The sequence below is a fragment of the Xiphophorus maculatus genome, chromosome 16, assembly GCF_002775205.1.
Source record: "Xiphophorus maculatus strain JP 163 A chromosome 16, X_maculatus-5.0-male, whole genome shotgun sequence".
Lineage (NCBI taxonomy): Eukaryota > Metazoa > Chordata > Actinopteri > Cyprinodontiformes > Poeciliidae > Xiphophorus > Xiphophorus maculatus.
Genome location: NC_036458.1, coordinates 10,332,193 through 10,349,008, shown reverse-complemented (window position 1 = coordinate 10,349,008; position 16,816 = coordinate 10,332,193). Strand labels below are relative to the sequence as shown.

Below are 16,816 nucleotides of genomic sequence, written 5' to 3'. Positions count from 1 at the left end.
GTTAGCAGCCATAACCTGAGGTGTTTAATCATTTCTACTGCTTGTTCTGTGCAGGATTCCATGAACAAAGTAAATGCAAATTAATCAATAAACAGAGCAATTGATACATATTTCCCCACTATTGTCCCCTAAATCTAGTTTGACTCCTAGTAGACTTACTTATACATCTATATTTTCTCTCTTGATTGTTTAATATTCGTTTACCCAAACAATGCAGTTTCTTTAGTGACCACCTCTCCTTTCTTAAGTAAAGTTGTACACAAAATGTCTCCTAATGCAAAAGGGCCGAGAGAAACCTGGCGCGGGCGCTCGCTCCCGTCCAGGACAGCAAATTCCACCTTAAAAGCGGCCTCTAGAGTGAAACTTTTCGCTCCAACTCAGTCAGTCCACCTTAAGCGCACACGCAAACGCAGGAGGCGTCGAGCGAGGTTTCCGCTTCTCAGTGGGGCTCGGACCGCGACTCACGAAAAATCGCCGTGTGTAACGTTCAAGCTTGACGCACTTAGGTGGAAGGGGAGAAAAAAAGCGAGGAAAAAAAGATGTCCGAATCCAAGTACCGCGAGTGGATTTTGGATACTATCGACTCGCTGCGGTCTCGAAAAGCCCGGCCGGACTTGGAGAGGATTTGCCGAATGGTCCGGAGGCGACACGGGTCCGAGCCTGACCGAACCTGCGCGGAACTGGAGAAACTGATCCAGGAGCAAACCGTGCTCAAAGTTAACTACAAGGGTTCCATCTCCTACCGGAACGCCGCCAAGGTTCAGCGGCGGAGCAGAAAGAAAGACGATGTTTCGTTAGCCACGGCTGCGAGACGGAGCGCGATGGAAGAAGCCAGTCATTCCGACCTGAGCAACGGGGATAGCGCTTTCGGTGCCGTGGACCAGGACGAGGAGGATTTGGAGGTAATGCAGACCCGATGCAGGGGGGGAAGCCACGGTTGACGTGTTCACATGTCATTGTCATGTCACATCACGCAAAACGTACAGGTGGAAGTTAAAACAGTCATTGTGCAGTTGGGGGGTGAAAAAAATGGTGGAAAAGCTCCTCTTTTTGTTAGTAGAAGGGGAGTGGTGAGGGGAGTGATTTGCAAGTGCACCCAAAAAGTGCCGCAGACGGGGAGCGGCGGTTGGAGCTCGCTCGAGCGCTGCCGAGGTGGAGAAGAAAAGAAGGTGCGCGTGTGGCTTGTGCGAGCGTGCCACATTTCATGCTGCGCCGGTTGTTAAAGAAGCACATTAAAACAACTGCGCAGACGGTTTAAAAACGGACAACAATCATAAAGTTCTCCCATTTGGTCCGCCCGCAACAATCCCAGCCTCCATTTACAGCAGGCTGGGGGGGGGGGGGGCAAAAGCGCTTTTCAAGCCACAAACTCGGCGTTAAGCGAAAGGGGGAGAAACGGGTTACAGTTAGACCGGAAGTAGACCGATGCAGCCTTCAAAATAATAGCTTTCAAATAGACTCTATTTAAATAGACTTTTATTTTCGAATTATTTGGGCTGGAATTGCTTGTTGTCATTGCCTCACGCTTATCATATGGGAGTGGGTAAAGGTGGGGGAAAAAGTGTCGAACACCGCGGATGTAGAAGCCTGATCGGGGACGACGGGACGTTTGATCGTTGATTTTTTTTTTGCTTTTTTTTTATGTCTGGAAACGAATTGAAACACTACCTATGGTGGATTGCACCATGTGGCCAAACGTATTTTCGCGGTCGGTCGCCAGGGCTTGTGTTTATAAAACGATTAAATCCATAACTGTATACAACAAAGTCACCAACAGAATATACGCTATGATAAATCATTATTTTGTAATTTGATTGTATTTTTATTTCCCAGTAATGGACTGGGGGATTTCTACACGGTGCATAAAGTCGAACCCCTAGATCCATTTTCGGACAGCCTTCCAAACCCGGTCACGTCCAAGACGTGCGTTGACTGTCGTTGTGGTTCCTTCCGTCCTGTGCACAATATGTTTATTTCCCCTTATTTTTAAAATCTCTGGCAACTACTTGCAGTGTGACGTTTGAGTCAAATCAAAGCAAAGTCGCTTGACTCACAGGAACCGGCGGCTGTAAACTAAAAGCGATCGCAAACTGTTTTCCTGGCGCTAGATGGCGGATGCGCCCATCCGATTTGGGTTAAGCCGAGATCAAAATTGACTTTGTTCTCTGAAAGACGTGTGTGTCGCTTAAAAAAAAAACACGAATGCGGCTGGTCAGTGCGACCAGAAGGCTGCTGTTTGACAATCTTGCAATGCGGGGCTTGCGGATGTAGATGCCTAGGTGTCCGATAACGGATTCATTTCTTTGCGCTGGCTCGTTTTTACACTAAACTGTTGACCCGCTGCAAAGTCAAAGTAGGCTGGCGATCGAGTCGTCTGCTGACGCTGATCGGAGAGCTTTGTTGAAAACCTCGCGTTTGTTTCTATTGTGCGGATGTTTTGAGCCGCGACTGGGGAAAAGCCCTCAGACACAATGGCGAGGTATTTGCCGCGGCTCCCAACTCCATGCGCACTTTGGAGGAAATTTGAGACAGGATAAAACGCCTCCCATCGGCCCTTTTCGTGCTCCCCGTGTGTTATTAATTTTACCGCTCAACAAGGCCTCTAAAACAAAGGGGGGGGGGGGGGGCACGCCGAGCGAAGCGGCTGATTTGTGTGAAACGTCCTAGTTCAGAACCCGAAATCGCGATGCTTTTGACAGCGCTTTTTAGTGAAAGTTGTGCAAAATGCCATCCTGTGGGGTGAATGCCACAGAAGCGGCTCTTTCCACAGGAGCGGGGCGGGCTTTAATGCGCTCTTGTGCACGACTGCTGGTATAGGACACGCAGTCGCACACAAGGTAATTTTTTCTTTTCCTCCCAGGGCGCCGTCGAGGAAAAAAAGAAAAAGGAAAAAACCTTCTCTTTGCCCGAGTACAAGTGATGAGCACAGATGGTAAAACTAGTTCCCGTCCACCAGACTGCGTTGTAATCACGTTTTCACGGACGGTAACCCGTTTGTAATGGCAGGACGCGCAGGCACTCAGAGGCAATCATTTACCAAATTGCAACATCAGTATGAGCATGTTTTTTTTTTTTTATGATGCGACACCTACATACAGTCAGTCCCGCTCAACTGTCTTTGCACTTTTTAAAGTGTTTAAGTTTCAAAAAGGTTTGAATGGTGAATGATTGAGGTTTCTAAATAAATTACATTTGGAAATCTTACATGATTGTGTCTGGCAGGGTGACACCTCTATGGCTATGGACACAGACAGTAATCCTGATGAGGAGGGGGCAGAGGAGAGTCGTGATGGGCAGGACCGACCTTCTCCGAGCCCCCAGCGTGAAGGAGCCTCAGTGCAGTGTGCCCCTGTACGGGCCGCCTCTGCTCCCTGCTCTCCCTCTGGCTCCCGGCCTGGCTCTGGCCCCAACTGCAGCGCTGGCTCTGCTCTGGACTGTGCCGCGTCCCAGAAGCCAGGCGAGAGGCCCAACTCCTTGCCCCCCTCCAGCCCCGCGGTCCTAACACACAATGAATGGGCTTATGATTCAGCTGTCAGCCCAGTGGAGCGCCAGCACCCAGGAATGCAGAAGGACAAAGGTATCCACACTGCTAGACACGGGATGATGTGGGCTGCCGGTGTTTTTTTTTTGGGTACTCTGATATTGTTTTATGTGTGGGCTTACACTAAGCTTTGCAGTGGATTCCAAGCTGTGATGGGAGCTTTCAAGCAGCTATGATTAATTATTGGATATTTACAGCAGAAATGCAGTAAAGCCAGATGCAGTGCTGTGGGAGGAACTGATGCATTTGTGAGAACTTCATGCAGATTAAATTTTCTCACCAGTTATTTAGGATTCATTTAATCCCCTCTCTTGGTAGCATTGCTTTATGCTACAGGTCATCTTTAGGGTAAAGTTGGTCCTTGTAGGATTGTGTTGGATGGGTGAACAGCTGTTTTCTAACCCTGTGTTTGCAGTAGAACTGAAGCCAGCAGACCACTCTGGAACGATGATCCCCAGCGCTTTAACCAACGGAAAGAAAGAAGCAGAAAGCAGGGAGGACAGCAGCAGCCTCTCATCTGACCAGTTGGTACCCGACTCTACAGCACGCCCGGTAACTGGCCTGCCATCCGCTTATTGTGTCAAACAGCATCTGCATTCTTCCAGCTGGGATTTTTACTTGATGTTTTCATTTTGAATTCATTCATTTCGGCCAAAAGGAGGAAGTCAGGAATGTCTCTGATGGAAGATTACAGACGGTGTCTCCGCCCCCTGAAAACAGTGAGTGTTAGTTTACCAGTTAATCTTTTGTTTCATGTGGGTTTCTTTTACATAAAATATTTATTTTTTCTGTACTGCTCACTAACTTGGAGAGTGATTTCATAATAAAATGTCAATTTTGATAAAAGTCTGTGTTTAAAATCTATCTCTGGTTGCCATTTGGCTTTTGTTTGCCTGAAGGCTTGCTCAAGATTTTTTGAGTTTTTTGCAAACTTGTCCTGCTACCTTCCATCCAGATGGTCTTTGTTTAGACCAAGTTGTTTTTCTCTTCTTTGCTACTGCTATGCTGCATGTTTCCTAACAGTTTATAGTTTTTGGTAAAGGAAGTTCTGTTTTATCATTTGAAACCCGTGAAGTGAGTTTTCTTACTAGTTTTTATTGGGACATTTGTGGACAAAGGACATATTAGAAATGGACATCACCTAGTCATTTTTACCACCACAGACACCACGCCTCTATATGTTGTGCTTCTGTTGTTTGCCCAGTAGGGACATCCCGCTGAAAGATGCTTATAGATCCCTGTCATGTGTTTCATGCATGCCAAGCAGCATGAAGCCCATCGTCGGTGTTGTTCAAATAGACAGGCCCACTTAGGAGCTGCATCATTCACCAAGCCCTCTCTGTACTGAACCGTGAACCATCTCTAATAGAAAAACACATCATACCATGACAGCAGAGGCTTCTGTACAGAAAACTAGATACAAGAAAAAAACAAAAAAGATCTTTTCTAGTTAACGTTTCATCTCACAAATGAATATCATTATGTATTATTGAATAGATTTGTTCTCCTGGAAAATATTCATACCAAACAGAAGTGATTTGTCTTCAGATGACCAAACTGGCACATATATAAATAAAAAGAATAGCGAACAAGATATAGTTTCATAGAATAATGAAGCTTGTTTTTGTCTACAGGTACGCTTAAGAAGATCGAGCCGCCCTTCACAGCGGCTGAAGGCGGTCTCATCAATGGTGGTACAGCTGATGAAGTGTAAGTATCCTGCTGTTATTCTGAATCTATAGATACATTTTTCAGTCACTCATGATAAGCTAACTTTCTATACAATTTTAATATTTTCCACATTTAACAAGTAGGGAAAATAAATTCCAGAATATACAAAGACTTTTGTGTTGTAGCATTATATGTTCTGGCCTTTAACAGATAAACTTACATTTCCTAAAATAAGTTTCTCAAACACTGAACAGGTTTCAGCTGTGCCATACAGTGCATTGCAAAGGTATTTATTCTCCTTGAGGTTTTTTTTCATATTGTCACAACCAAAACATCAACGGGTTTTTATGACGGACCAACAAACAGAAAAGTGTAGTTGTTAATTGGAAGAAAAATGATTTATGTTTAACGTTTTTCACAAGTATAAGTCATAAGTGTGACATGTATTCTTATTCGGCGCCCCTAGTGGGGGAAGCTTTGTAAAACTTCCATTCCCTGCAATTACAGCTGCAAGTCTTCTAGGGTGTGTCTCTACCAGATTTGCACATCTAGAGAGAGAAAATTTGTTTTTCTCTTGTTTGCGAAATAGCTCCAGCTCAATCAGTTTAGATAGAAAACATCTTTTTATTTTTCCAAGTCTCGCCACCGATTCTCTGTTAGATTTAGGTATGGACTTTGACTGAGCCATTCCAGCACATGACTACGATTTCATCTCAATGTGTCAATCACTGTTTTGGGTATATGATTTTTGCAGAATCTAATAGGTTTTCCTCTGCGATTGCCCTGCATTTATCTCATTCATCTTTCCATCAACTCTGACCATCTCGACAGCATAATGCTGCCACAGCCGTGGGACAGCGTGTTCGGAGAAGTGCTAGTTTTCCAACACACATGATTATTAGTGTTGAAGTTTGTGGCTGTGTTGTGACAAAATGTGGGGATAGTTTAAGAAGTATGAATCCTTGTGCTGCGCTCTGTATTTCAAATCGAACAGTCACGTCTTGCTTTATCTAACATACAGAGCTCTGAGTTTAAAGCTTTCGTCTTCAACATCCTGGTATCTCAGATACCACTTGAAGACCTTGAAGACTCAAGCTTATCCAGAGTTGGTGGATAACGGGTGGCTGTCTCAAGATGTAAAGCTAGTTTTCCTCTAATGGAGACACAGTTCTCTAAACATATTCTTTCATCTGTTAATGTGTCTTTCAATGAGGCAATGTTAGGCCCACTGACATCACCTCACCCAGCAGCTTTGTGTTAATGAGAAACAAACCCTTGAAGACTTTATTTTTAGTCCACCTGATTATGAATATACACAAACTAATAAACTTGTCATTTGCACAAACTACCATAATGAAAGTTTGAAAAAGCTACTCAAAGTGATACATAAGATTAGTTTTGAAGTTGTTCGTAACTCTTTGTGTTCCATCTTTCTGCAGCTCGGTGAAAATGGAGAAGATGAACCAGAACTTGTTGCAGTGGACTGTGGCAGATGTGGCCAGTTACTTTTCAGCGGCGGGCTTTCCAGAGCAGGCCGTTGCTTTCCGAACACAGGTTAGTTCAGTTCAGGGCGCTAAAAGACCATAACTTCCCTTCATCTGGTAACTGAGGTAGAATATTTTCTCATGCGTTTTGATTTTCCCTCAACAGGAAATTGACGGGAAGTCTCTCCTCCTGATGCAGCGCAGCGACGTCCTGACCGGCTTGTCCATCCGACTCGGCCCGGCCCTCAAAATCTACGAGCGCCACGTCAAAGTGCTGCAGAGGACCCACTTCCTGGAATGCGACGACATCTGAAGGGATGATCGGCATGACAGACGATGCTGTATGAACTAAGACATGCATGCAGTCCCTCTGCCATCTGGACCCCACTGCCCGCCTTCATATATATAAGTAGAAGGTGCGTGGAGTGGGACAGGCTGCGGTGGAATTCGGCTTCACTGTGAGAACGACCAGAAACTGAAAGACAGTCATCCTACCTCTCATTGTGGTCTTTGGTTTTTCAAACGGTTTTCATTTCACTCCTGTGGCCCCTTTGGAGACAAAAGACAGCTGCAGGCAAAATCTGTTTAAGCGGAGCAGCGCTGACCTTTCTGCAAGAGCGAAACTTTGGGTAGCAGATTGTAAACAGACCAGGTGGACCGCCACAGACATGGCTGAGTTGTGGCGCATTGCTGCCACAGGTTGGGGTGTCTTCCCATCAACTTTCTGTAACATTTAAAACTGAAGGTCACAAAGAACATTAAGCACACCAGCTGTTGCTATGTGATGAGATCCAAGCGTCAAAGTCGATGTGTCTGCGTTAAAAGTTAGTCTCATTCCTGAGTTCCCATTCCACCGGTAGCTGCTGCAGTGGATTATTGCCTCAGTGTCTCTGCCACACTGAGATATAACCCTTAATGTGTTTTTCTATCTGTTCAGTCTTAGTTATAAGTGATTGTGGTCTGACGATACAGATTGACTTGGGGGAAATAATTCCAGGTGTAAGTGACCATAAAATATGCAGCCCAATATAATGTGCTCTTACATTCAAGCAAAACAAAGTAATAATGTTGCAAGAAACGCTGCTCTTGCTGGTTATGTAGTTTGAAATTCAATAGAGCTGCTAAGCGACTGTTTACGGATAACTTTAAGAAATGCAATATTTTATGTTGTTTACAATTGGTCTGTCCTGGCGTTGTGTTTTGATGGCCAGTTGAACTGTGTAACATTCCATATTATGTAGTCTTCATCTCAAGTGTAGCCTCTCCCCTTTTTATCTGTAATATGAAACAATTCTTCCAAAGTTGGAAAATAAAGCTCATCTCTCTCAGTTGGTTGATTTTTTAATTGTTTATTTACTTAGAACCTCTATGGGGAAAAAGCAGTTTCATTGCATGAATGAGGAAAATATTCCAAACTTTGAAAACAAACATTTTGCTTAAACAAATTTCTGCTCATTTTCTTTCTGAAAAATCTTGTAAAGTTTGCATCAAGGAAGTATCAGTAACATTTAGTCGCAATAGCAGCCCCAGGCTGCCATCGGTTAAACTAGCAAAATTAGCCACTTCATTTCCCATCTGAAGGGTAAGTGTCTAATGTTTTTTAATTTATTTATACAGTGGTATAAATAAATATACTAGTAGTATGAAAAAGTTCTTGCCTCCTTCCTGACTATTTTTTTCACTTTCAGTGTTTTCAGAACATGAAACAATGAAGTGTAATAAATATTCAAAATTGAACATCAAGAAGGGGTCACTCCATTTTCCACACATCTCTCTCTATATATAAACATAAATATATTTGGAGCAATTTGTAATGGGTATCTTAAAACATAAAGTAGCAAAACACAAAATGACACATTTCACTAAATTACACACTTTATGGTAAGACTTTACTGCAATTTGCTGCCTTTATTTGCCCATAAAAGTCCAACAGCCAGAGAAAAATTGACCAAAAGGCATTTACAGTGCATCTCCTTGAATTAGAACACCATTAAAATGTTGTTTATTAAATGCTTTCAAAAAGTAAAACTAGAATTTATATATAATTTGTCACAGATAAACGTATCTCAATTGCTTATTTTGACTCATACTGTATGAAAACCCAAACTTCACTGCCTAAGCAAATTAAAATACTATGAATTGATGGTCACTGGAGGGTAAGCAAAAGAAGCCGGCCGTTCAATGTGCTCTATCCAAGCATATACTGTAGTGGGAAAGTTGAGTGAAAGGAAGAAGTGTGGTAGAAAAATGTGCACAAGCAACAATAATAGTGGCATTTTTGATTAACCTTTTTTTTTTTTTGACTGTTTAAGCCAGGGCATGGGGGAGATTTACTGCAGCTGGAGTCAGTGCCACACACAGACGTCTCATGGACATGAGCTACAGTTGTTGAATTTGTTGTGTTAAGCCACTCTTGAGTCATTTGAGGTCCAATGGGAAGTTTTCACACTAAGTGATGATTTGGAGAGCCGTATCATCTGCTGATGTTGGTCCACTGTTTTCTCAAGTCCACAGTCAGAGCTGCACGAATCTATATTTGACTGTTTGGGTTGGATTTCCGAAACACATGAGCTCTTTTGTGGTATTCTATTTTATGGAGATGCACCTGTACACCCCTAACCTCATGGATGTGAGCAGGAATGACAGTTCTCCTCGCCAGACTCTATTACAGGATGAAGGGCAGTATGGATGAGCGGAGGGTGGGATAATCTCTAAACTCCTTTAAGTAGCTGCGATGTTTGCCTTTAGCCCACACAGTCATCTGGACGAAGGCCACGATGGTGAAGAACGCCACGGGCACACACTGGGTCATCACCGTGAAGCCAATCCAGGATCCCAGCTGTGAGTGAGAGGTTCACACACACAAATGGTTTAGTACTAACAGAGCATGTTATGCGTTTTACCAGTAGGTGGCAGCAATAGCACATATTGTTTACACAGATTAAAGAGCATAGGAATATCTCATTCCTTTTTGTGTTAAAATTTGCTAACTAGCTTTTTTTAAGCACTTGATGTGAGATACCTTGTTCTTAAAAACTTGTTTCCCACATCTATACAACTACGTAAAAAACATTTTCCACTCAATGTAAATTATCTGAAATAAAGCATATTTCTTAAAGTGACAACGTGAAAATATTGATAAATGTAGCTCCTTACCTCATATGTGTAGTTGGGACAAGAGACTAGCCAAAAAATCCATGTGAAGGGATTTTTTGTTGGATAAGGTATTTTCTTGACTTTTGAGCCTGAAATAATGAGAACATTTCTGATTAGGTTGAGAAAAACCAAAATGAACAGAATAAAGAAAGGGGTATTTATAAATACAAAAATTACAAATACAAAAAAAGTATTACCTTGAACTTTTAGGTTACGAAGTGCAATGTGGATTGAAAAATTTCCTACTTGGCAGAACTTTAGTCATAAAGAAATCAAATGATGAGAATAAAATAAAGCTCCAGTTCAATTGATTTAACATTTGCAGGATATCAAAACCAAAACTTACCAGGAAAATGTAAAGCCCAGAGTTCACCTGCTGCTGCCCGTAATCTAGAAGTGTTTTAAAGAGAAAATACCAACAATATCAACTCTGCTTGATATGGAAAAGGAAATATTGCAGTGGTCAGCTCTTACAGGGTGTAGTGTAGAGTGGATGGTTGATGTAATATGCCATCCAAGCCGCAGAGCACCAGTAATAGCCACAGTTCTGGAAGAGAAAGTAAGCTTTATTTATGGAGTCCATTTCATAAAAAGACAATTTTTAATAACACAATAAATGCAGACCATAAAGCCAAGAATAAAATATACCCAAATATAATAAATGAGTAAAGCTAAAACGACTCTAAAAAAAGTGATATTTTGAATTTGCTTTTATAGAAAGACATTGCAATTGATGTGACTCTTCAAGTGAACAGGCCTGTAATGATAGAAAGAGCCATGAGTTGAGTTTGAAATGAGTCCAGGCATGAGGAGAAGACCTTTTCAAGAATACTGTAAAGGCCAGTGACATGTGCAGCATGTGTTTCTAAAAACTGAGCACACATTCTAAACCCAGGTTCATTCAAACTCGTGCATCTCCACAAGGCTGATTTCTTTTGACTTTCCAATTGTGTCAAACAAGATGGCAGCGTGTTCAAGGTGGGGCTGTTAATAATTAGCCTATCAAAGGTTTGTGGAAGAAAACCCAGAAAGTTTGACCCAAGTCATACAATTTAAAAGACAATTATCCCTGATATATACCAAATCTATTCTCACATTTCTCACTGGGCAACTATTTGATCCCCACTTTAATACTGGGGGGGAGGAAATCACAAAAAGTGACCAGAAATTGCAATTTTAAGATTGCAGAGAAAAGTAATGTCAAGGCCTACACAGGTCATAAAATTGAAAATGTAAATCTGGTCATGAGAAAACAGAAAACAAGTAAAACAGTCTGAGTCAAGCTGTAAGCTCACTTGAGCATAAAATAGCTTCACCTTAAATATGTTTCTGAGAGGCATGGTCCCATGGGAGATACGATGGACAAACAGAGTCTCCAAAACCCTCTTGATGTAGTGGAAGGAGTGACACATGCAGGCCAAGCTGCAACAGAACACACACACATATAAATACATACGTATTTGGTCATGATTTAAACTTTTAAATCATGACTAAACATTATACTGGCACCTGAGTCGGGACTTGTCATGTTTGGGCAAAAGATTAAGACACTGGAAAAAACGAACTAATTGAAACTTACTGTACAACCCAGTGCTTGCTGCTGCTGAAATCATACTTTGGAGAGTAAATGAAGGGAAGGCGGAAGTAGAACATTAGGTAAAGAATCAACGGACCAACACATTCGGCTAAAAATACCTGAAACGAGAAATTACAGCCAGTTTATAATATACATATAGTGCTGGCCACATTTATTGGTACAAATGGGGAAAAATGTGTGTCTATTTATTTTTATTGCAGGAGCATATCACAACACTAAAGTTTTAGTCCAGTTATTCAGTAAGGGGAGAAAAAAAACATCTGCTAGAAAATAGTTAGTTCCTCTAATAATATTTAAATATAATTGAAGATTTTTTTTATATGCTTGACTTTTGAAGCTGTTCATAATTTCCAGGAACTTCTAATTAATAATTCATATCTTTCTGTTTAAACAAGGACTATTTCAGGTCATTAGGCTGAATGAGGACCCATATTTACTTTTCTAACAGGCACAGTGAGGGCAATAACAAGGGATATGAAAAGAATATTAAAAGTTCACTGTAGTACAAAGTAGCATTTTGGGATCACTGTGTCTGAATCACAACCACTACATAATATCAATGGTGAAAACCAGGATTTCTGGGAGGAACCTCAAAAAATGTCTTCTGCCCACTATCACAAACATAAACATGCCGTTTGCTAAAAGCTACAGGGACTTTAACAGGAATATTTTTTTTGTTAGATGCTTTTCAGACATAAACCTCCAGGTAGGTTTGAAGCATGCAATAAGACCTTAAAGCCACAGTTAAACATGGTCAAAGTCGAGGATCTGTAATGGGAATCTTGTTAGAGTCTATCACATAGTGACTTCTTTAAAATAGAAGAACATTATAAATCAAACTATACTGCTAAAATGAAAATAGGTCATTGCTGAATCTTTTTGTTTGATCAAAAACGTTCGACCAAATTAACACCAAAATGGTTAAAAAGATTCAAAACTCAACCTCTGTTCACAGCCATCTGACTCCCATGACTCTTACAGTAAACCTGCACAGCACTGTATGAAACTTAGTCACCAGGAAACTTTAAATACCGGATATCTGAAAGGAATGTTGGTGGTGTAAAATATCTGCCAAAAGGAGACCTAACATGTAACTGACACCAGTAAAGGCCTTGGCTTCTCCAGGAGCTCATTTTACAGTGGCACCTCAACGCAGAAGCAGTTGCCCTACTTTCTCTGAGCTGTCACATTTAATGCAAAATAATACACCTATAAGGCAAATCTTACAACATGTAACACTTATACAATCAAGCGGAGCATCTCAGCTGACAGTGAAAACAGATTCTTGAGTCAGCACCTCCAGGAGGAGCCTCGGCTCAGGTTGCCTGACCGGTAGCACCTGGTGGTTTCGGCTGGGGCAAGTCGCGGTTCTCCACCCACACCGCCACCTGTGAAGGTGTCGGGGGTTGAGTTTATGTTGGGGGTTGTGGGGGATGAAAGAACGGTGTAGGTAAGGGTGAATAATGAGGCACAGTAAAAGGCAAGTGAGAGGTCAGAGGGATAAACACCTTCGGCAGAAATGGGGCCATGAGATTATATGTCCTGCTGGAGAGGACACGCAGTGCAGGGGCGGGAGGGAGCGTGAACGACAGCAAATCACCTCTATCTGTCACTGCAGACTGGTATTTATGCACAGGAGGTACTGAGGGTGTCGGTTTATATTTAAAGCACATGAATGTTAGGGGACTACTGAAGCGGATTCAACGCCTTGAAAAATGAGGTGAAAATCTCTCTCTTTAGGTTTTGGCTTTCAGTTATGTGCAAGACTTCAATAGGCAGACATGACGATGAAAAAAGCTATTGAGAAACAGATTAGAAGATCTTGCATACTGGAAAAACAAATCTAATGTATCAAATTAAGTGAAGAAAAGCTCTTTTAGTCAAGCAAAAACAAGTTTAAACTTTTAGCCACATAACAATTGATTAACATTTCCCCATGAAATAGTCAAAAACATTGAGTGTATTTGTGTGGTCTTACTGTTCCCCATGTGAGCTGGGGTCCCAGGTCACTGAAATAAAAGCTGGCTGTGGTTCCCACAGGTAGCATTTGGAGAACTTCCTCGTCCCTGAGACACTTGGCCTCTAAAACAATTGATAATCAGACAATATATCATTATACTATCCCAATACTCTCTAAGCAGTGACTCTGCATACATCAGAGAACAGGATGAAAAGCATGCAGATGTACTTGGATCCAAACGCAGAGACTGTCTGGCTGGATACCACTTTGGATCTGAGAAATAAAAAAACACAGTGTGGGCTTCACTCTCGGTATTCTAAATATTAATATATATATATTTTTAAATGTTTGTACACCAATTTGGCTATGAGCATAATTTCCAATAACCAACACTGTGAATGATAAACTTACATGATTTGTGAAACAAGGATTTAATATCCAAAACTGTGGCTGTTGGCTCCACCTAGAATGTGGAGATAAAGAACATGCATGCAAGATCACTGTCACACTGTGCCTTTAAAATTCAACATAAATTACACTTGTTTTATACCTGCGTGCTTTTTTCATTATCAGTTCCCCACATCATGTTTATGCAAGCGGCTTATCATGTCTGTCTATCTTCATGACATGCAGCACAGGCATGTGCTGTAGTTGGAATAGATCATTCTTCAGGGATGAAAAGGGAATTCTCACCTCCTAAATGCAACTCTTGCTCAATAGACACGTAACTGATAATGACACAGTCAGGTAACGAGTGGATTATTAGGGATTTATTTGTAAAATGACACTTGTGCTCAAATCTTTTCAATTTAATTAAAAAGATTTGACTCATAAAGATGTGTATCTGCAATAACAATCAGAATATCCCTAAACTTATTTACACTCATTAGATGTGTAACTGATAAGAACACGATCAGGTAATGAGTGGATTATTAGGGATTTATTTGTAAAATGACACGTGCTTCATATTTTTCAATTTAATTCAAAATATCTGACCTGAAAAGATTTATACCTGCAATGAGAATCAGAATATCCCTAAACGTATTAACAACACAGAACGTGAGACTCACCTTGTCCAGCAACAGCAGCTTCTCTTTAGTCTTCAAGTCCAAGATCTCCACCTCAAAGTAAACAATCCTTTTAGCCTTCTTGGGCGCTTTTGGCTTTGGCTTGGGTGTAGGCTTCTTTTCAGCTTCTGCTCCATTTTGGCTTTTTGCTTCTAAGGCTAGAATATCCATGATATGATGGTGTTTGAGCCAAAACTTCGAAAGTACAGTGAAGTAAACTGTGATGTCCTAGTTACACTAAAAGTAAAAGTTCCCAGGCTTTTGTCCTGCAAAATCTTAAGATCCAAACTGAAGATATCTCAGTGCAGAAAAGACATAAAAAAGCCTCTTCCAGAGTTCAGAAAGGAGATGGAGTTTAAATTAAAAAGAAGAGCTGGTTTGAGACTATGAGACAGACCTGCTCAGTACCTGAACAGCAGCCTCATGGACATCCACAGTCCTTGCATGAAACAAAACGCACCGAAGACGAAACTGGAGAGCCCCAAGACATAATCCATAGCGCACCATTTGCAAGGCTAAATATAAGTTGCCCGATTCGCTCAGCACCGGCTTGGTAACCTCAGGAAGCCGTATGAAGCTCCGTTCAGTGACACATGCCAATGCGCCTTCATTAGACTTGTAAAACACATATCCTGTCTGTTTTGCTGCACACTTGGTTGCAAAATCTCCATCTGCCAACACATGGTGCCCCAGCTCCCCACCCTGAGACCACCCATGGAGCTGGCAATCTCTTCTTCTGAAACTCTGGAACAAAGACAACATGTTCATCTCTGGAGCTCTGTGTTAAATCATCTCTGAAAGCTTTGTGGTGGGAGGAGAGTGGAGAAAATGCTGATTGGGAGGAGATCAGAGATACCTTTCATCACAACAGGGTCAGCGCATCAGCTCACATAGCCAGCTGCATATCTGTATACTACTCTCTATTTATAACAGGTTCGAGCTGTACAACCAGGCAGTAAACAACAGTAGTATCCGTTCTCGTTGAGGCTCTGATTAAAAACATTCCTGTGTCACGCTTAATGGTCGGCAAATACTAAAAGGAGCAAGAAATCTAAAGATTGGATAAATATGATACATTTTGTGGACTTGGTAAAGGAAAGTGGAAAATGCAGAGTGCTAACTAAAGGGGTTTTCTTGTTTTTTAAAAAAATTCTTGATTTCTGTACTCAAGCACGCAAGTTTGAGTTATAGGTTGTTTTTAAATTAAAAGGAAACTTGAACACTTTCTGAGAAAAACAGCTAAATAAAAGCGGTTTCCATTATCCTCTAAACATGAATCTAAAATTGGCCATGCACTGAATGCAGTTGGGTAATGAGCTTTAAGGTTTTTAAATGTGTGGTTTTATGTAAAATGGACTTTTCTTTGCTTTATATAGTTTTATAATGTTATTTCCTCACCAAAAACCCACCTGGAGTGTTGCTTTGATTCTTTTGCACACCTTTAAGGAATCCTTGACTCTCCTGTGGCAACCACCGCACTCAGCTCCTCCAGACTAGCAGCAGCAGCAGTTAGCAAACACCTGGTGGAACTATGTGTCTGCTGAGAAGTATTTCTAAGTCCTAAACTCATAAATACAGTGGTGAAAGGGAGGAGCATTGTTGTGATAAAGTGCTAATGGTGGAGATGGAGGCCCAATTTCAAGGCGTCAAAATGAAAAGTCAACTTTCTTTACAGTAAGTCAGGTTTGACATATACAGCATTTTTATAAGACCTAAAGTTACCTCGTTACTTGATTGTGTTCCTGAGAAATACATAATATCGTCTCTTTAAAAATCAAGACATTTTGTTATTTTTCCAGCTTAAGAAAACTTTAAAGGGAAGAGGTCATGGTGACACATTACATTGTAAGGTAGTATGATGTCAGGGTTGTAAGACTCTGCAAATGTTAGATGTCTCTCTGCTTCAACAGACCTGAATGAAACTATGAGGTCACAGCAGGACTGGAGAATGTGACTGCAGACGGAGGAAGTAATTCAGCCATTTGATTCAGCCACACGTGTCTCACCAGAGACTCTTGTATGAACTTGCCAACAGTGAGCTTCTTGTTGTGTACAGTATGCACCTATGCAAAGAGCCACAAGCCACACATTTTCTTATGTTAAATTTGAACAAGGTTGACAGGATCTCGTCGTAAGTACTTTATTGTGCTACAACATTCACACCTTGAAAACTGGGCCAAAGTTTGAGGTTTTTTCTGCATGTCATGGTGTTCACTGTTAAACTTGTATAAAATTGTGTATAACAGGACAGCTGGCATACATAAAGTGAAAGGACACACTGGATTGCAATATTAGCATGTACTTGACTAAATTACATAAAATAAGATATAATGAGACATT

General features: G+C 41.3%; 2 protein-coding genes across 4 annotated transcripts; one reads left to right on the top strand and one right to left on the bottom strand.

The window, feature by feature from the left end:
- Positions 1 to 365: 365 nt before the first annotated feature.
- On the top strand, positions 366 to 8,024 carry LOC102223979 (atherin-like). Of its 2 annotated transcripts, none has more exons than XM_023349207.1 (7): positions 366 to 902; positions 3,223 to 3,577; positions 3,960 to 4,093; positions 4,200 to 4,260; positions 5,176 to 5,251; positions 6,652 to 6,766; positions 6,863 to 8,024. In XM_023349207.1, the coding sequence occupies exons 1-7, from the start codon at positions 540 to 542 to the stop codon at positions 7,007 to 7,009; spliced, it is 1,251 nt and encodes a 416-aa protein (XP_023204975.1). In that variant the 5' UTR covers positions 366 to 539; the 3' UTR covers positions 7,010 to 8,024. The 2 variants fall into 2 exon arrangements, with proteins under 2 accessions (XP_023204975.1, XP_014325179.1); XM_014469693.2 differs by having other exon boundaries at positions 372 to 902; positions 3,957 to 4,093.
- Positions 8,025 to 8,029: 5 nt separating this feature from the next.
- Positions 8,030 to 15,351, bottom strand: LOC102224233 (very-long-chain enoyl-CoA reductase-like). 2 transcript variants are annotated; one of them, XM_023349208.1, is made up of 12 exons: positions 14,480 to 14,538; positions 13,960 to 14,137; positions 13,821 to 13,872; positions 13,638 to 13,682; positions 13,428 to 13,531; positions 11,432 to 11,547; positions 11,169 to 11,274; positions 10,327 to 10,399; positions 10,199 to 10,242; positions 10,050 to 10,107; positions 9,853 to 9,941; positions 8,030 to 9,535 (listed from the first exon to the last, which is right to left on the bottom strand). In XM_023349208.1, the coding sequence occupies exons 2-12, from the start codon at positions 13,993 to 13,995 to the stop codon at positions 9,362 to 9,364; spliced, it is 897 nt and encodes a 298-aa protein (XP_023204976.1). In that variant the 5' UTR covers positions 13,996 to 14,137; positions 14,480 to 14,538; the 3' UTR covers positions 8,030 to 9,361. The 2 variants fall into 2 exon arrangements, with proteins under 2 accessions (XP_023204976.1, XP_005801600.1); XM_005801543.2 differs by lacking the exon at positions 13,960 to 14,137 and having other exon boundaries at positions 14,480 to 15,351.
- Between the last annotated feature and the right edge of the window lie 1,465 nt (positions 15,352 to 16,816).